Source organism: Rhinatrema bivittatum, chromosome 10 (genome assembly GCF_901001135.1).
Source record: "Rhinatrema bivittatum chromosome 10, aRhiBiv1.1, whole genome shotgun sequence".
NCBI lineage: Eukaryota > Metazoa > Chordata > Amphibia > Gymnophiona > Rhinatrematidae > Rhinatrema > Rhinatrema bivittatum.
The window spans coordinates 80097947-80118844 of NC_042624.1; the positions used below are offsets into that span (position 1 = coordinate 80097947).

The window sequence follows — 20898 nt, forward strand, 5'->3', positions numbered from 1 at the left end:
AGTGGGCCTTTCCGGATCCCATCCCAGGTAAGAAAAGCTCTGGTACATCCCAGGACTGATCCGAGTACGTACAGGGAAAGGAAAATTGGTCCTTACCTGATCATTTTCATTCCTGTAGTACCACGGATCAGTCCAGAGTCCCACCCACTTGGCACATAGAGGTAATAGAGAGTCCGCTCGTTCAGCATTTGTTATTTCTGGTCTGCAGATCAATCTTGTTTACCGTATTCAACGGGTTCTGTTTTCAGTTGGGGTTAGTGATCCAGTTCAAGTTAAATGTTAGTTGCATATAGTTAGTTTGGTTTTGAACCATTTTGCTTTGATACTGAGTAATACTGACGGACTGTGGGTGGCACCTCAGGATATAGGGCAGAGTCTGTCAAAACTTCTCTGTTTCCATCTGCTGGAGGGGAGACAAAACCCAGGAGTCTGGACTGATCTGTGGTTCTCAGGAATGAAAACTATCAGGTAAGAACCAATTTTCCTTTATGCGCGTGGCTGAGCCCTTCCGAAAAGGCATAGGCTTCCAGAAGAGCAAGATAAAATATGGTAGCCCTAGCTTACCACTAAAATAGCTATAATTTTGTACTCTGAATTTGTATCTTAAAATTGACTTCTTTAAAATACTAACAATAATTGTCTCCCTAGAGAACTACATTTCAAGTTGGGTTTGGAATTATTTATAAATATCACATTATCTTTTTGTGTAGGATTTCCCACTGGATTGGACAAGGTTGGAATTGAAGCAAAATTGCAAGGTTTGTTATTTTTATTACCTTTATTAGGGTTAACATTATTTCGTGTCCTAAGAAAAACCTGCTGTGTCAACCAATCATTTCACCAGTGATATGTGGATAAATGGGGCTGGGCAGAATAACTCCTACATGACACTGATGGTCTACTTGGTTTCTTTGACTGCAGCTTCATTATCATTATCTTCCTCCTCATTCTTTTCATTATTAAAAACCAAGACATTAGAGATTTCTCAGAAGAAATCTGTCCTATGCATTGCATACTATGAGAAGAAATGTACTGTAGATAACATCCTAGAGAAACAAAAGAAACAGGAGGTAATTTTCAAAAGCCATTTACTTGAGTAATTTGTACTTATGCGAGCAAATCCTAAGGGCGATTCAATGACATATATTCTAACAATTTTCAAAAGCCCATTTATTCAAATAAAGTTGATTTACATGTGTAAAACCCAATTTTAAGCGTGTAAATGCTTTTTAAAAACAGGCCCATAGTGACTTTCTTGATGCTATTTGGCTTTTGTCTGGATTTTATTTTATCAGGCAATGGAGTTAATACTGCAAATGCACTCAGAAGACTGCCCTTTCTTTCTCTAGTACACATTCTTAACTTGCTTGTCCAGTATTTTCTGAAAAAAACTGCTGACATATACAAGGAATGATGGCTGTGTCCTGTAGAAATACAATTTTCTCAGCTGTCTTTACTTGGATTAAATTTCACTAAAATATTTGCTCCAGAGGAATTGTGACAAATATCTCTTTTCCAACTTACTGTTTAACAGAACAGCTCCATTCATTTTTGACTGGGGAAAAGAGAAGAGCAGGAGGGAGCTGTACTGCCATTCTAATAAGTTTTGAGGAAGTTGCTAGAGATGAGTAGAGGGAATAGGTTCTTCTCCCACTTTCCAGCAGAGAGAATTTTGCAGGGCTGGGAGAAAATCCCTTCTAATCTACTGTATATTCTCATATATAAGTCGAAAAATTTTACCCCAAAAATCAATCCACATTAATGCCGGTATCGTAATGCAAGATGCATAAACTGAATTGTTTGCATGTTCCTCCTCCCGATCTCTTAACTCACCCGCTATGAGGACAGTGACGGCACTTGCAGTTGCGCAGGCATGTCCTCCCCCTCCCAAGCCAGGGTCTGATCGGCGCACTTAGAACTACACGGTTCAAAGCGCGCAACTGGGACCCCACAGCGGAGGAGGGAGGACACGCCTGAGCGACCACAATTTCATCATTATCCTCATAGCAGCAGCAAGCATTCGAGTTAAGGGATCCGGAGGAGTTTTGGGGAGAGAAGCTGACCTTCTGCTACACTGGGACACCGTGGGAGAGAAAGGATGTTTCTGAGCAAATGCAAGTGCCGTCGTTGTCCAGATAGCAGATGTGTTAAGGAATCGGGGGTGGGGGGGGGGGGGGGGGGGGAGATTCAAACCGGAGGGGCAGCCATGGGGGAGGGAGGGAAGGTTTCTGACAGGAGGCAGCCATGGGGGGAGGGAGGGAAGAATTCTGACAGGGGGGGACAGGGAAGGGGAGGGAGGGAAGGATTCTGACCGTGGGACAGACATGAGGGAGGAAAGGAAGGATTCTGACAGCAGGGACAGACATGAGAGAGAGAAGGATTCTGAAAACAGGGACAGACATGAGGGAGGGAGGGAAGGATTCTGACAGCAGAGACAGCCATTAGAATAATGACATCGTACCCTCAGAAAATTGAGCACTGAGAAGAAAAAGTGACCATCTTACATCGCATTGCTGAAACTGAAGGTTATAGATCTTGCAAAGGAGTCCAATAATTGGGTAACTGCAAGAGAATTTGACATTAGTGAAAAACTCATCAGAGATTGGAGAAAAAATGAAGAAAAGCTGCTAGAAATGAAAAGTCAAAGAAAGCGTTTCAAAATTGCGCCTTTTGAAGGAATGGAAAAGGTTTGAATGACTGGATAAAGAAATGCAGAAAGAATGGCTACAATGTGACTCACTCGAGCATTAGGATTCATGCTCTTCAAATAGCAAAAGAAAAAAGTATTCAGCGAGCAAAGGTCTGAAAGAATTCACAGCATCGTCTAGTTGGTGTTCGCGGTTCACGAACCGATATGGATTGTGCCTTCGTCAGCGCACAAAGATTTCACAGAAACTGCCTAAAGAGATTAATGAAAAGATTTGTTCGTTCCACAAATTCATTATTCAGTAGAGAACAAAGAATCATTTTGATATGAATAACAGTGGTAATATGAATGAAACACCGATGACCTTTGATATGCCTGGCAATCGCACTGTAGCTGGCATTGGTGAGAAGACCATACTTGTAAAAACAACTGGTCATGAAAAGGCCCATTTCACGGTGGTCCTGCTTTGCCTGGTATATGGCACATAACTGCGCCCAGTGGTAATATTCAAGAGGAAAATGATGCCGAAGAACCTAAAACTTCCAGCAGGCATAACTGTTCGGGTTCATCCTAAAGGCTGAATGGATGAGGAGGGAACGAAATGGTGGCTAGCGATGTGTGGGGTAGGTGACCAGGTGCGAGGCTAAGAAAGCGACTGTCACTATTGGTGTGGGATATGTTCCGCACACATATAACAGAGGAGATATGAAGGACAATGCAAAGAAAATGGTGATCACATTAGCAATGATTCCAGGAGATCTGACATCAATGCTCTAGTAAGTATGGAATGGCAGTTACTACCCTTAACAAAAGGCACAGAATGGCAGTTATTATCCATAACAGAAAGATGCAGTAAATTAAACTAATAAATAAGGCACAAGGATAACTGCACATCTCAAAACCAGAATCCCTTCAAATGCTCCAGTTTTACACTACTTCATTTTCTGTTCAACCTTTCCTAGTCAGGATTAAAATCTAATTCTATCAGAGTACATCTGAATTCTATTACAGCATATCAATTTTCAGAAGGCCTTCCAGTGTTGTTTCCCTGTTGTAGCAAAATTCATTAAATACCTCTTGCATCTTCTTTATTCTTCCATAAAAGATCCACCCACACAATGGGACTTCAGTCTGGTACTCTCCAAATTAATGTATCCTCCATTCCTGTTCATATCCCAGATCATTCCAGACAAGTGGGTTTTGCATTCCTACCAGCAGATGAAGGCAGAGAATAAAAAAGTTTCAGGCACTGCTATATAACTGAGAGTGCCACCTGCAGTCCCTCAGTATTTCTTTATCTCCAGCAGATGGTAGAGGTGCAATCCTGCAGTCTAGCAAAGAAAAATAGAGAGGAGATAAGGAGATAGAAGTAAAGAAGAGAAGAGAGACAGGAGTCTAGAAGATGTGCTCTCTGAGGTGCCATCCCTCAGGTCAAGCCAGGTGAATGGGAGTTGGTGATCCCTGAGCTGCTTTAGCCTGCAACACCCAGGAGACTGAAAACCAGGTGTCCTGGTTCCCTCTGTCCGCCTGAAGCCTTCTGCCCCCTTGCTGAAAGCCAGGATCAGGGAAGTACCCTTTTTTGTTATTCCTTTGGCTGGTTTATTTGGTGCCTTGTATTTAAAAAAAAACCAAAACAAAAAACCAGACTGAGCAGAACTAAGTGAGGGCTGTTGGGCAGATGGCTGGTACTGGGAAGAGGAGGACGCGTCCGGTTTCTTGGCTCTCTTGGGATCCAGGACAGTTCGGGAAAGGTGACTTTCATCACTGACATTCTTTCTTAGCATGGCAGATTGGCTCAGAGCTATAACTCCACATGTGCGGCAATAATGAAGCCGGCCTGAGGAGTTAGGTGCGAATGGCTTAACTTGGCTGTGTTGTGTGCAGGGGAGGGGAACCTTTGTTGGGGTGGCAGGCAGCAGAAGAGTCAAGGACCTGTCAGACTTTTCGGGAGGCTGAAAAAGCAGCGGCAAGAAGGAGCCAGCTCCTTGGGTGCTCAGAGACTCCCCTCCCCTGCTGTCTCCGGCAATTCAACCTGTGCAGGGGACCAGGAGGAAGATCCGGGAAACTACAGACCAGTGAGCCTGACTTCAGTGCCAGGAAACATAGTGGAAAGTGTTCTAAATATCAAAATCACAGAACATATAGAAAGACATGGTTTAATGGAGCAAAGTCAGCATGGCTTTACCCAAGGCAAGTCTTGCCTCATAAATCTGCTTCACTTTTTTGAAGGGATTAATAAACATGTAGATAAAGGTGAATCGGTAGATGTAGTGTATTTGGATTTTCAGAAGGCATTTGACAACTTTCCTCATGAGAGTCTTCTAGGAAAAGTAAAAAGTCATGGGATAGGTGGCGATGTCCTTTCGTGGATTGCAAACTGGCTAAAAGACAGGAAACAGAGATTAGGATTAAATGGACAATTTTCCCAGTGGAAGGGAGTGGGCAGTGGAGTGCCTCAGGAATCTGTATTGGGACCCTTACTTTTCAATATATTTATAAATGATCTGGAAAGGAATACGAGTGAGGTAATCAAATTTGCAGATAATACAAAATTATTCAGCATAGTTAAATCACAAGCGGATTGTGATGAACTGCAGGAAGACCTTGTGAGACTGGAAAATTGGGCATCCAAATGGCAGATGAAATTTAGTGTGGATCAGTGAAAGTTGATGCATATAGGGAAAAATAACCCATGGTATAGTTACACAATGTTAGGTTCCATATTAGGAGCTACCACCCAAGAAAGAGATCTAGGCGTCATAGTGGATAACACATTGAAATCATTGGTTCAGTGTGCTGAGGCAGTCAAGAAAGCAAACAGAATTTTGGGAATTATTAGAAAGGGAATGGTGAATAAAACGGAAAATGTCATAATGCCTCTGTATCGCTCCATGGTGAGACCACACCTTGAATACTGTGTACAATTCTGGTGCCGCATTTCAAAAAAGATATAGTTGCAATGGAGAAGGTACAGAGAAGGGTGACCAAAATGATAAAGGGGATAGAACAACTTCTCTATGAGGAAAGACTAAAGAGGTTTGTACTGTTCAGCTTGGAGAAGAGACGGCTGAGGGGGGATATGATAGAGGTGTTTAAAATCATGAGAGGTCTAGAACAGGTAAATGTAAATCGGTTATTTACTCTTTTGGATAATAGAAGGACTAGGGGGCACTCCATGAAGTTAGCAGGTAGCACATTTAAAACTAATTGAAGAAAGTTCTTTTTTACTCAACGCACAATTAAACTCTAGAATTTGTTGCCAGAGAATGTGGTTAGTGCAGTAGTGTAGCTGGGTTTAAAAAAGGACTGAATAAGTTCTTGGAGGAGAAGTCCATTACCTGCTATTTATTAAGTTGACTTAGAAAATAGCCACTGCTATTACTAGCAACAGTAACATGGGATAGACTTAATTTTTGGGTACTTGCCAGGTTCTTATGGCCTGGTTTGGCCACTGTTGGAGACAGTGGGCTTGATGGACCCTTGTTCTGACAGTAAGGTGGAGGATTTGTCCACTGAGTTTGTTTTGTTATTGAACAAGGCCTATCTGGCCAAGAAAGAAATAGGAGGTTATTGGTCCTTGAGGCGGAAACCTCATCGGACCTCTAAGAGATCTAAGGTGGCCCTGGCTGGTGGGGGGTGGGGGGGGGGGCTGTTATACCATCTGGATCTTGACTGTTCTGTGGGAGACGAAGGCTCTGTGGATTTGGAATCATCAGATGACCCACAAAATAATCTGAGTACTGATATTGGGGCTGATCCAGGGGATGGGAGCAAGGATTTAGCTGACCCAGAAGAACTTCTGGTCACGGAAGGAGATTATCCTAGGGTGGTCTGCCTGTTCTGCAAGGAAAGTTGAGACCTCTTTTTCCCCAGGTTCTGGAGGAGCGGTGGATCAAGTTCGTCCAGGAGGAGTTTGATAATAAAAGGGTGGATCCAGTCCTGGATGGACTTCAGGGATTGCCAAAAGCTTTCCCATTGCTGAAGAAGGTGAAAAAGTTGGTGAACTGGGAGTGGGATACTCCGCAGGCAGGCCTCAAAGTAGCCAGGACAATGGTGAAGTTATATCCCTTGGCGAAGGATACTTTGGAGCTGTTGGTGTTGCCAAAGGGTGATGCTGTGGGATCAGCAATGACTAAGAAGACGACTATCTCAGTGGCAGGGTCAGTCACACTGAAGGATGTCTGAAAGCTGGAAATTCATTTGAAGAGGATGTTTGAGGTTTTGGCCTTAAGCCTTCAAGCAGCTATCTGTGGTAGCCTTATACAAAGAGCCTGTCTGTGTTGGCTGCAGAAGGCACAAGAGAAGGATTCTAACCCTGCAGCAAATTCCAGAGAGGTGGCCTGGTTGGAACATGGAGTAGTCTATGTGGCGGATGCACTGTATGATTTGGTCCGGACGTCCGCCGAGAGCATGGTCTCGGCAGTAGCACCGGACGTCCGCCGAGAGCATGGTCTCGGCAGTAGCAATGCAGAGGCTCCTGTGGTTGCGTAATTGGTCATCAGATATGGGTGCTGTATAATCTGCCCTTTAAAGGAAAACTGTTGTTTGGAGAAGATCTGGAGGAGTCAAAGGGGAATAGGTTGCCAGAGGATAAGAAGAAAGGCAAGAAAAATTTCCCACCACGCTCTCACTTCAGGGATATGAGGAGATTTCGTTCCAAAAAGACTTCATTTTCAGTGCAGAAGCAGGGATCAGGACGATAGCAGTCCTTTCAGGGTGGCTGGAAAATACCCCAAGATAACTCTGGTCAGGGGGCCGGAGGTAGTAAATCCTCACAGTGAGATCAGGCTGGTCCACTCCCCCGTGGAAGCTGTTGGAGGGAGGTTAGCGCTCTTTTACAAGGGAGAGATTATAAGAGACAGTACCACCTTAGAATTTTCGCGACTGCTCAGAGAAGCCTTCATAGTGTCCCGATGCGCATCCCATGGCAAACAAGAGGCAGTTCGGGATACATTAAGAACATAAGAACATAAGAAAATGCCATACTGGGTCAGACCAAGGGTCCATCAAGCCCAGCATCCCGCCTCCAACAGTGGCCAATCCAGGCCATAAGAACCTGGCAAGTACCCAAAAACTAAGTCTATTCCATAAGAACATAAGAAAATGCCATACTGGGTCAGACCAAGGGTCCATCAAGCCCAGCATCCTGTTTCCAACAGTGGCCAATCCAGGCCATAAGAACCTGGCAAGTACCCAAAAACTAAGTCTATTCCATGTAACCATTGCTAATGGCAGTGGCTATTCTCTAAGTGAACTTAATAGCAGGTAATGGACTTCTCCTCCAAGAACTTATCCAATCCTTTTTTAAACACAGCTATATTAACTGCACTAACCACATCCTCCGGCAACAAATTCCAGAGTCTAATTGTGCGTTGAGTAAAATAGAACTTTCTCCGATTAGTTTTAAATGTGCCCCATGCTAACTTCATGGAGTGCCCCCTAGTCTTTCTACTATCCGAAAGAGTAAATAACCGATTCACATCTACCCGTTCTAGACCTCTCATGATTTTAAACACCTCTATCATATCCCCCCTCAGTCGTCTCTTCTCCAAGCTGAAAAGTCCTAACCTCTTTAGTCTTTCCTCATAGGGGAGTTGTTCCATTCCCCTTATCATTTTGGTAGCCCTTCTCTGTACCTTCTCCATCGCAATTTGGATGCCCAATTTTCCAGTCTCACAAGGTCTTCCTGCAATTTATCACAATCTGCTTGTGATTTAACTACTCTGAACAATTTTGTGTCATCTGCAAATTTGATTATCTCACTCGTATTTCTTTCCAGATCATTTATAAATATATTGAAAAGTAAGGGTCCCAATACAGATCCCTGAGGCACTCCACTGTCCACTCCCTTCCACTGAGAAAATTGTCCATTAATCCTACTCTCTGTTTCCTGTCTTTTAGCCAGTTTGCAATCCACGAAAGGACATCGCCACCTATCCCATGACTTTTTACTTTTCCTAGAAGCCTCTCATGAGGAACTTTGTCAAACGCCTTCTGAAAATCCAAGTATACTATATCTACCGGTTCACCTTTATCCACGTGTTTATTAACTCCTTCAAAAAAGTGAAGCAGATTTGTGAGGCAAGACTTGCCCTGGGTAAAGCCATGCTGACTTTGTTCCATTAAACCATATCTTTCTATATGTTCTGTGATTTTGATGTTTAGAACACTTTCCACTATTTTTCCTGGCACTGAAGTCAGGCTAACCAGTCTGTAGTTTCCTGGATCGCCCCTGGAGCCCTTTTTAAATATTGGGGTTACATTTGCTATCCTCCAGTCTTCAGGTACAATGGATGATTTTAATGATAAGTTACAAATTTTTACTAATAGGTCTGAAATTTCATTTTTTAGTTCCTTCAGAACTCTGGGGTGTATACCATCCGGTCCAGGTGATTTACTACTCTTCAGTTTGTCAATCAGGCCTACCACATCTTCTAGGTTCACCGTGATTTGATTCAGTCCATCTGAATCATTACCCATGAAAACCTTCTCCATTACGGGTACCTCCTCAACATCCTCTTCAGTAAACACAAAAATTACAGTGTCTTCAGAGCCTAGGCCCCATTGTATCGGTACCGCTGAAAGAACTTAGCCAAGGGAGGTACTCAGTTTACTTCATAGTCCCCAAAAATGAGGACACTTTTCGACCTATTCTGGATCTCCATCAGGTCAGTGCAATGCTTCGGGTTCCGCATTTTCATATGGAAATGTTGAGGAAGTGATAGCAGTGGTTCGCAAAGGAGAGTTTCTGGCATTTTTTGATTTGATGGAGGCCTACCTGCACATTCCCATACACTTAGAGCATCAGAAGTTGCTTTAGGTCATGGTGCAAGGGCAGCATTTCCAGTTTCGAGCTCTTCCTTTTGGGTTAGCAACAGCTCCGCAGACTTCCACGAAGGTGATGGTCATGGTAGCTACCACTTTGAGAAAGGAGAGCATTTTAGTCGACCCTTATCTTATTTATATATTTATTTAAAATCTTTTCTATACCATCGTTAAGATAGGTTACCATCACAACGGTTTACAATAAGGTTTACAATAAATTAATGTTACTAAATATATCAAATTATATCCATTAAACAGGTGCCATAAGGTTCGGTAACATCGTTTTATAATAATTATAATTTGGTGAATGTGATAAATCATGTCCAAATCTATCTGTATCCATTTTGAAGACAAGCATAGCTTAATAATTGAATCTTATCCTTTAGTGGAGAGAGAAAAAATAAAAATAAAAACACACATATTGATGTGTCAGAGTGAAGTCAGAGGTGGAATGCAGTCAGTTGGTTTGGCAAGTCATAGAGATGTTGCAATGGCTGGGCTGTGATAAATCTAGTGAAAAGTCACCTTGCTCCTTCCCAGTTATTGGAATACCTGGGAGCAAAGTTCGATACTCGTATTGGCAAGGTGTTTCTTACCTCAGAGAGGGTTATAAAGTTGCAGGCACAGGTGGCTCGGCTACTGCGCCCAGTGTCTGGGATTATTTAAAGGTCCTGGGTTCTATGGCTTCTATGCTGGAACTCATGCCATGGGTGTTTGTGCACATGCATCCGGTCCAGAGGGTGCTTTTATCCAGGTGCAACCCACTGTCAGAGAATTTTCATTGCCCCTTACCACTCCGGGGGAGTCCAAGTACAGTCTCTCATGGTGGCTATCTTGCCACAATTTGGATAGAAGAGTGGATATGGAGTCTCCAGACTGGGTAATGGTGACTACTGATGCTAGCCTGAAGGATTGAGGGTAGTCTGTCAAGGACGGACAGCCCAAGGTCTTTGGTCACCAGTGGAAGCATCCTGGTCTATCAATAGGTTGGAAATAAGGACGGTGTGCAGAGTGTTGCGACATTTAGAGAGACACCCAGGAAGGGTGGTTCTGGTAGCGCCAGAGTGGTTTGTGGATCTAGTTCTTCTCGTGATAAACGGTCCCATCAGATTGGCTCACCTACTGGGATTACTGCAGCAGGGTCCCATATTTTCATTCAGGCAGATCATGGCTTGGCTTTTGAGAGGAGGCAGTTATGGTTGAAAGGATATTCGGAGCTGGTTATTATTACTTTACTGCAGGCTTAGAAGGCTGTCCACTTCACTTGCCTATTGTAGAGTGTGGAGAGTGTTTGAGTCTGGTGTTGGCAAGAAAATCTGGAGCCCATGCGGATGAACATTCCGCAGATCTTGGCTTTTTTGCAACAGGGTTTAGCAAAGGGCCAGGCCTACAATTCGCTTCAAATTCAGGTAGCAGCCTTAGCTTGACTTCAAGGTAAGCTACAGGGCAGGCTGTTGGCCTCATATCCGGATGTCATATGTTTTCTGAAGGAGGCAAAGCATTTGTGTCCACCGGTTCGTAGGATGTTTCCATCCTAGAGCCTTAATTTGGATCTGCAGTGCTTTGTGGACCTCCTTTTGAACTTTTGCGAAGAGTGTCTTTGAAGGATCTCACCCTGAAGTCAGCCTTTCTGGCGGCGATTTGTTCGGGCAGGCGGATTTTGGAGCTTCAGGCATTGTCATGTAGGAATCTTTTCTTGTGGATTACAGACAACGGGGTGTCTATGCAAACGTTGCCTTCATACTTGCCAAAGATCGTTTTCTCTTTTCATCTTGACCATCTTGTCTGAATTTGTCGTTGGAGACACCACATGCTAGGGAACTTCACTTATTGGATGTTCGTCGATTCTGTTATGGTCCCTTAAAGTTACTAAGTGTTTGGTGTTCAGATCATCTGTTTGTCTTGTTTAGTGGACCAAAGAAAGGAAGTAAAGCATCTAAAGCCACCATTGCACGATGGGTGAAGGAGACTATTTTTTGGCCTATCTCTGTAAAGGCCGGTTGGCCCCGGAGGGCTTGCGTGTCCACTCTGAGGGCACAGCAGCCTCCTGGGTGAAGTGTCAGTTGGTGTCACTGCAGGAGATCTGTAGGACAGCAACATGGTCTTTGCTTCACACTTTTACCAAATACTACAGATTGGATGTGCGGGCTCCAGAGGAGGCTGTGTTTGAGAGAGTGTGTTAAGAGAGAGTTTTTCAGGTTCCCGCTTGGTATAAGGGAGCTTGGGTACATCCCACTTTTCTGGACTGATATGGTTTATGAACAGGAAAGGAAAATTGGTTCTTATCTGCTAATTTTCATTCCTGGAATACCACAGCTCAGTCCAGAAGCCCATCCCCTTGAGTTCAAAAGACCATCAAGTTGGATTTTCAGTTCTATCCTAGATGTGCAGGCTCCCAGTTCAAGGGGTGCCAACCATTACTTCTCTGCTCGCCCTGGAGGGAGGAGTTAGAGTATAGTTGAGAATTGTTTTCTATCTTGACTTGGGTACAGGTCAATACTGAGGGACTGCAGATGGCATTCTCGGTTATGTAGCAGTGCCTGAAAAGCTTTTATTCTCTGCCTCCATCTGCTGGTAGGGATGCAAAACCCACTTGTTTGGACTGATCTGTGGTATGCCAGGAATGAAAATTAGCAGATAAGAACCAATTTTCCTTTTGAACCTCTCGCATCTTGATCTAAAATCTTTAACTTGGAGACCATATTTTTGATAGTGGTGACCTCAGCTTGCAGAGTCAGTGAGCACCAATTAGGGGTGTGCATTTGTTTTCGACGTATTGGCAATCCGCAACGTATATGTCCCTATTCGTTGTATTCGTGGGGTCATGAAACGTATGGCGAACCCCCTCAAATACAACATATCTAATGAATAAACCCCCCAGCTTCCTGACACCCCCAAGACTTACCAAAAGTCCCTGGTGATCCAGCGGGGGTCCTGGCGCGATGTCCTGCACTCGGGCTGTCAACTGCCGGTATTCAAAATGGCGCCTATAGCCTTTGCCCTCACTATGTCACAGGGGCTACCAGTGCCATTGGTCGGCCCCTGCCACATGGTAGGAGCACAAGATGGCGCCGGCCGTCCATTGCTCCTACGATGTGACAGGGGCCGACCAATGGCACTGGTTAATTAAATTTAAATGGTTGGGATGGGGGTTTTTTGGGAAATGAATACATACGTAACTAACAAATGGATTGGGGTCCCCCGAGAACAGATGCAACGGATTTGGTTCCCCACGAATACGAATACCGAATGGGACGAATCCATCCCTGCTGCCCATCCCTAGCACCAATACACTAATTTTCAAAAATAGAGTAGCATTGAGAACTCATCCTAAGGGTCTACCAAAAATAGTTTCTCTGATTCAATTGAATCAATCCATAGTACTATCAACATTTTTTCCAAAACCTCATTCTAATAAAATTGAATAACCCTTGGCCAATCCTTATTTACTTGGGTCGAAAGAAATAAATAGTTCAGAAGATTTTCTAAAAGGTTTAGATCTTTCCATATAAAAAATAGTTTCACCTGTTTTTATATGAATACAGATAGCAAATATCTTAGGATATATATATATGCTAAATGTAAATTTGTTAGAAGTTTTTTTTTATTTTTAATAGAACTGTGTTTGGAGAATTTAAATGATTTATCTTCCATTGGATTGATTAGAATGGATGAAGAGATAAATTTTAAGCCAACTGGTATGTAAAATTATGTTATAATCTTGCCTTGACAACATAATTTATGTTCAAATATGTTTTATTGATTTCAATAACCATTAACTCTTCCCAGTTTAAGACCCTGTTGTAATGTAACTTTTGTTCTCCTTGCACTTGTTGTTTCGTTTCTTGTTCTCACCCCTTGTTATATGTAAACCGGAGTGATTTATAGTCTCTATAAGAACCTCGGTATATAAAAATTAAAAATAAATAAATAAATAAATGTAAACTGGCATGATGTGGTTTCTAATCATGAATGCCGGTATAGAAAAACGCTAAATAAATAAATAAAAATAAAATCATAGAAACAAGATTGGGTTCATTGGTTTACACTGCCAAATGCCTGTATGCATATCATATCCCTTTTCCATCCCTAACAGATCAACACCCCCCAAACTTCCCCCCACCCCCAACCCAATAATGACAACATAATTTGAAGCAGCTATTCAGTATAGTCTACTGAACAACTGGCTGTGTTGAAATTCTCCCTATAAGTCTGTAGAAACAGAAACATGTAGAAATGAATGGCACACAAAGACCAACAAGTATATCTAGTGTGCCCATTTTTTATATGTACTGCATAGTGAAGACCTTACTTCATTTCTGGTTTTACTCTTGCTTTTCCACAATTAAATATTCCAGTCTTGTGCCACTAATGCTGTTTTTCTACAGCTGTATTTCTAATATGAACAATTAATTTTTTGTACAAATTGAATTTCTATTTACTATTTATATTCTGCTTTCCTCAAAACAACTCAAAATAGCTTATACAAATATAATATATTGCAAAAGATAAAGATCAAATGGTCCATCCAGTCTGCCCAGCAAGATGTTAATGGCTTTAAATGCCATTTCATGTAGATTATTCCCATTCATAGCTATTTAGTTCTTTTATGTTATTATATATAATCTCAGAATGTTTTTACGATGCTTATATCTTACACCATTTGTGTTTAACTATTACATGTTATTCTGTTCATTGTATTTTCCTCCTTTCAGTTCAATGTAAGCCGGTATGATATGCCTCACGAATGTCGGCAAAGAAAAGTCTATAAATAAATAAATAAAATAAATAAATAATAAAGTTACTACGTTATCCCAGTAATAAAATACTGGATATAGGATAACTGAGATTTTTTTCTAAGTGCCATGCTGCAGTTTTCCTCCTGAACCCTTGCTTGAGAAAAAGATTTGGTAGTTCAGATGCCCAACAATAGCATCACTGTAGAACAATGAAGACCCACTAGCAGTCCTTTGTCCACAGAAATGTGAAGGATGGAAGATGAATGATGAAACTGAAGGTGGATAAGGTAATGGGAGTTGTTTAGAGCTCTGGGTGTTGAGTTTTGGTATGAATGCCCAGTAATCACTTTAAATGAGTTCAGATTAGTATCTCTGTTCAGTGTCTGTCTAATACTTTGCAGTACTTTTGAGGAGTCAGTTAAATCAGTTCAGATGTAATAATTTAGTTCATCTTTCTAGTTTGGTCAGTGATATTTATATTATATTGCAGTGATCATTTTAGTGTAGGCTTCTACCCATTATCATAAAACAATATTGGCAGTCCTGAACTTTTATTATATGCTTAGAGTTAATTTGCAATTGCAGAAAGAGAGTCTGTGGGATAGACATATATTATGAGAAAAAGTTCAAAATTATCTTATATAGTAAAAAGGATGATCAAGGTATATAATAAAATTTTAGATGATCAAACCAAAACAAAAATGTTTAGTGTTTCAATTAATGATTATGCAAAAAACTAACTTCATGATTAAATGAAATTCTACATATTAACTTTCCAAAATGTTTGTCATAAAAAGTATTTCTCAAATGGAATTTAGCCACGTCTAAAGAGAAATGAGTAAATTTTTTCTTTTCAGTTTTGGAAAGATATATTTTTTTTAATACCACAAGAGATAACCTTTGCAAAATACTTATTTGTATAAACAATACAGTATGATATACATTTGAATATTAATGTAATATTTATAAATCTTTTTGCTAAAATACCAGTATGTAAAATAATTTGAACCCAACTCTGCTTATAATTTTTCTCTATTGCATTTAGTGTACAAAGCTATTCAACATTTCTTCTTGCAACCAAGTCCAATAGCCCCCTTCAGACTTTAGACAAACTCCAAGCTGAGCAGTGCATTTTTAAAATCTTTTTTAAATAAACACATTCCTTAGGGGAGTATTCTCGCTTGGGTACCATCTTAACTGACTACATTTCAATATATTTCAGAACAAAAATACATTTTAATATGAGAGAAGAAATAAAAATTTTCAGATGAAATAGGATTAATTCTTATTATTTTTAAAGACAGTTTGCAAAACATGGAATGGATTAGAACATTTTATAATTAGAAGTAAGCACAGAAATTGGAGAATAGAGATAATGTAGGGAGAAGAGCTATGATATCTAACCCTTCATCCCTTTATGTATGTACCTACTATTAACAGTGACCCTCCTGTTCGTCGTTAGAAAATTAGCCAAACTGCCAAATAAAACAAAGCATTTGTAACTATTGTTTTTCTTATCACCTATGACCCCAGTTGCCTGTATATTTCCTGACTCAAAGTGTTAAGCTTAGCTCTGTATAAGTTTGGAATAAAGGAGAATATTTAACATCCAGTGCTTATCAAATTACCATTAATTTCTGCTGGTCTCACCTCTCTTACTTTTGAATACTAATAAGCTCTACCTTACTAACTCCCAGGGTAGGAAAAGGAGCCCAGATTCTTACCACAGCTGTCTGTAGCGTACGTCTCTGGCTGGTCGGGGGTGGTCCTTCCTTCACCGGTCTCCAGCACAGGAACAGCACAGGAACAGGAAGGACAGTCATGGCCACCAGAGCAACAGACTGTTAACTTTCAAGTCTCTCAGACCTTGTCTCTTTGAGTCACCTCAGCCCAGGATGCATGGTAAAGCAGGGGTGGAAAGCCACAGCACTCAGACGGGTCACCTCCTTCTCTATAAATGGTTCTCAATCGGCTGACCCTGAGTCCTGCCCCCCCTGCTATTTTTCAATGGCTCACCTATGCATAATTCAGCAGTCCATGCATAGTCAGGTGAATGCTTAATTAAGGCTTTTAATTAGCAGATCTTCCCACTCTTTTATCTCAGTTCTTTGTTTGCTGGTACAGTTCAACAAACAGCCAGTTCTCATGAATGACAGTTTCACTGGTCTGGCAGGCTCTGATAAACTATGACCCACATGGTCATCTGTGCTGATTTTACTTTTGTCCCCATTTTGGTGCCAGCTCGGCAAGCAAGGCTAATACATTCTTCGGGCTTGTCATGTACACAGCAATGAGAAGGCTCTCTCGTGTATGCATTTGGCTGTACATAGCCAAATTCCAAAGTCCTTTTTTATCTGTATTTAGTTGTGCTTAGCCCAAATAGGCCAATGTCCATTTTTACTGACATCAAAGGATCCATCTTAGCTGCTTGTCCATGTTAGTAAGAATTGGGATATTTCCTACAATAAGGCAGGGAGCCATCTGTTTTTTCTAAAGTGTGTCACTTAAAACTTAATTATCCTTATCAAACTAAAACTTAAGTTTTATAAATACACACATACATACATTATGTTACCTATTTATTTGATTTATGCACCACATTTTGTTGTGCTGGTGGTAGACCCTTGGCCTGAGGTGGGGTTGACGCAACCAGTAGGGCAAGCCCTACGGGTCCCCACCATCGGGAGGTGGAGCTCACTAGGAGACAGAGGCTAACTGGAGCTTCGCCAATACCAGCCTTCATTCCCCGCAGGTTGAGCCCTTGGATGCCGGGTCCGGCTGGTCTTAGGCGGGCCTCCATGTGACAACTACCAGTAGATGAGACACAAGGAGGACCAGCAGAGGTATCAGGGGACCGGTGTAGGTCCGGACGAAGCAGGGATCCAGAGACCCAGGAGCCAACAGGAACAGGGTAAGGCAAGGGGCGCCCAGGTAGAAGAAGGCCGAAGCCTCAGAGGCCAAGGCCTGGGAGATACCGGAGGTGTGGTCGAAGACAGGCTAGAGTCAGGGCAGGCAGCTGAGCAAGACAAGGTACAGAGTCCAACGAAGCAAGGGTCAAAGCCAGAGAGTCAGTCCAGAGTGAAGGCCAACGAAGCAAGGGTCAAAGCCAGAGAGTCAGTCCAGAGTGAAGGCCAACGAAGCAAGGGTCAAAGCCAGAGAATCAGTCCTGAGCATGGTCCAATGTAGCAAGGGTCAAAGCCAGAGAAGCAATCCTGAGCATGGTCCAACATAGCAAGGGTCAAAGCCAGAGAAGCAATCCTGGGCGTAGTCCACCGTAGCAAAGTTCAAAGCCAGAGAAGCATTCCTGAGCGTGGTCCAACATAGCGAGGGTCAAAGCCAAAGAGTCAATCCAGCGAGACAAGAAAAGGACCAAGGTACGGACCAGGAACAGGAACCAGGAATTGAGTCAGAACCAGGAACGATGGGCAATGAGCACACGAACAAACGTGGAGACCTGCTGCCAAGGCAAGAAACTAGTGGTGGAGCCCTGCCTTAAATACCAGGGCCAGATGATGTCATCATCTGGGGCCGTGGGCTAGTTTCCTACCACGGCCCCCCTTAAAGGAGTGGGAAGCGCATGCACGTGTAAGACAGGGCCCGCAGGAGGCTGGAAGACGGCGTCTCTCCTTGGCCCATGTAGGGAGACCCGATGGGAGTCGAAGAGGTCCTCAGAGGAATCTGGAACAGCCGAGGAGGCAGTAGGTGCTCGGGGATGTAGGCGGCTGCCCACAGCTGCAAGCGAGGATGGTCTGGGTCTGGGTCTGGGAGCAGCGCTGCAAGGGTGAGTAGGCCTGGTCGCGGGCCTACCGCAGACGGGGCACGCAATGCCTTTCAGACACTTCAAAGTGGATTCAATTTAAGTACTGTATGTATTTCCATGTAACAGTATAATGAAAATAATTTGAATCCGAAAAATGAGTACCAGGCGTAGTGGACATCTCTCGGTATTTAAATTTTTTCATAACATCTGCCATCTGTATAAACAATACACAGCAGTAATAACAAACCCAGGCATTCGTTTTTGTTTTTTTTAAGATAAGTTCATGAGAAGCAAAGGAAACAAAACAAAATACTAAATGCAACAATCTCGATCTTCATTATTTTCCTTCTTATAAAAAAAAAATGTAATAACTTCTTCACTGGAAAGCTATATAACATAAACAAATAAAAATTGACAATGGATTTTTTTATAAAATAATTAAGGCAGATTAGAATATATTATATATTATTACTTTGTAACAATACACTATTTGTATTTATATAGAGTACAGCTATTAATGATCACCTTTTTATCTTCCTATTAAATATCAGCACTGCAGGTGGGTAGGTGGGGGGGGGGGGGGGGGCGGGGAATTTTGCTAGCACTGTTATTTATAATACACATGAAAGACAGACAGCATGGATAGACATGAAAATAACCTAATAACTTAAAATGTTTCTTCTAAAATAGAAAGTTAAAAACAAACTTTAAACATGAGAACCCATTCATTCACACACTGATAAGCAGCATTATTTCCCAGATTTATAATTCCTCATTCACTACAAACAGTCCTACACTCAAAATAATCATATTCTGTTTGATATCTCACACAAAAATTATTGCTATACCTAGGCTCACCAAGTTAAATAGATAAATGCTCACCCAAACTACCCAGAGAGATCTAACCCCAGTATCGCCAAAGTGGAGTGTACCACCAATTGCTATATTAAGCAATGAAATCCTCTTGTGCCCCTAGATACCAGCGGGAGGGAACCAAAATACATAAACAAAATTAACATCAACAAATTAAACAAAACCTAAACTGAAATTAAAAAGACATTTGCAGATATGTTGAAAAATGATGCCCAATTAAAATTGGGTCCCGCACATGGGAGAAGGGGGAAAACAGGAGGCTTCCCAAATGGGAAGCAAGGCAAGGGACAAGCTTATACTCACCAGCCAAGGACTCCACTGTCCCCCCTTCATACTCCATGTTCTATCTGGGTCGCCAAAATCTGTTGTGGGCCACTAAAATAAACAGTTAATACCGGCATCTTAAGAAAGATCTTTATTGAGATAAAGTATGGAATATTCCAGAAGAGTGCAAAGCAGTTCAGAAGCAGTTTCTCAGAGCATTGGCACAAATTAGATTGCCACCTCCAATTTACACACCAATGAGCTATTATGTATGTTTGTATAACATTTTTCTAATTGCTTGGCATTATAATTTTATCTCATATATATTAATAGGGCTGGGATTCTTGTAAATCATGTGATTTCTTGTAAATTGAGCCCAGAAGACAGGAACGAAACTTAAGGCTGAAGTTTGACATACTTTTTAACTTCTTGCAAACATTCTAGCATATCAGCAACCTTGAATAGTTTTACAAGTCTGATCAATGGAATTTCACAGTGTAATAATGATAGTTTCATAAGAAAACATTTTCTTTTCTTTTTTTTCTCATTACCGTATTTTTTGCTCCATAAGTCACACCTAGGATTCAGAGCAGGAAAATAAAAAAAAAAATAATAATAATAATGGTGTGCTAAAGCGGCTCTGTTCCTGGGTGTCTGTGCGTCTTATGGAGCAAATTAGGGGAGGGCATAACATTCTTTTTGGTCCCCATTTCATTTTCAGCTCTGGGGAGGGCCATTTCTGTCTACTCCCCGGATCAGAAAACGTTTATCATTCTCTTTGTTGGGAAAAAAAACAAAACAAAACAAAAAACCCCATCCCAACCCTTTAAAGTTAATTAACCATGGGCTGCCATTGCTCCTACCATGTGACAGGGGCCGACCAATGGCACCGGTAGCCCCTGTGACATAGTAAGGGCAAAGGTTATCGGCGCCATTTTGAATACTGGCAGCTGATGGCCCGAGTGCAGATCATCACTCCCGCACCCCCGCTGGACCACCAGGGACTTTTGGCAAGTTGGGGGGGGGGGGGGGGGTCAGGAGGGTGGGGGGTTGTAGTTAACTAACTTTAAAGGGTTGGGATGGGGTTTTTTGTTTTGTTTTGTTTTTTTTGCTCCACTTTTGGGGGAAAAAAGTGTGATTTATGGAGAAAAAATACAGTATTTATAAATTTCAAAAAAATACAAGGGCAAACACCTCTCACCTCTGATTCAAAGTGACTCCAGCATAGCTTCTGGCAGCATGCTGTTCCAAGGACCTGGGATATAACTTCCTCTGCCTTTATAGGTCTCCTAGCTAGGACTTCTTGTGGTGCTGGCTTATGATGTCACATCACAGTCTCTTGCTACCTGCCAGCGCCTCAGCAACAGGTCTCCTGGTGCTCTTGCAGTCCAATGCATGTTGCTTTCCTTGTTTCGCCCTTGACTTGTTCATTGTTCCTTGTCTTGATTCCTTGTTCTACCTCCTCTGTGCTCTGTTACTTGTCCATGTCCTTGTCTGCCTACCCATGTTCCTGGCCCTGCTTGTTTTCTTCCTTGCTTGTCTTGTTGGCCTTGTCTGTCCTGTTTATCTTGGACTGACTACTTGGATCCTGACCCTGGCCTGGCCCCGACTCCTCTGTATGCTGCCTGCCTCAACCTCTGGCCTGTTATCTGTTCTGCTGTCTGTTGCCTGCCATGACATTTGCTCAGATTAGACTGTCACTCAGCATAGCACTAGGGAATCACCTAAGTCCTGCCAGCCACCAGAACCCAAGGGTTTAACCTATTGGGGAGGCGGCTGGTATAGGTGAA

The 20898-nt window shown here is 42.2% G+C and overlaps 1 protein-coding gene across 1 annotated transcript in view; it reads left to right on the forward strand.

The window, feature by feature from the left end:
* LOC115099806 (probable ATP-dependent DNA helicase HFM1) overlaps window positions 1-20898 on the forward strand; it is a 358874-nt gene that overhangs the window by 212659 nt on the left and 125317 nt on the right. Inside the window, exons 14-15 of the mRNA XM_029617655.1 lie at window positions 711-758; window positions 13090-13170. Of these exons, the coding sequence (XP_029473515.1) occupies window positions 711-758; window positions 13090-13170 (129 nt within the window). The remainder of the gene's footprint in view (window positions 1-710; window positions 759-13089; window positions 13171-20898) is intronic.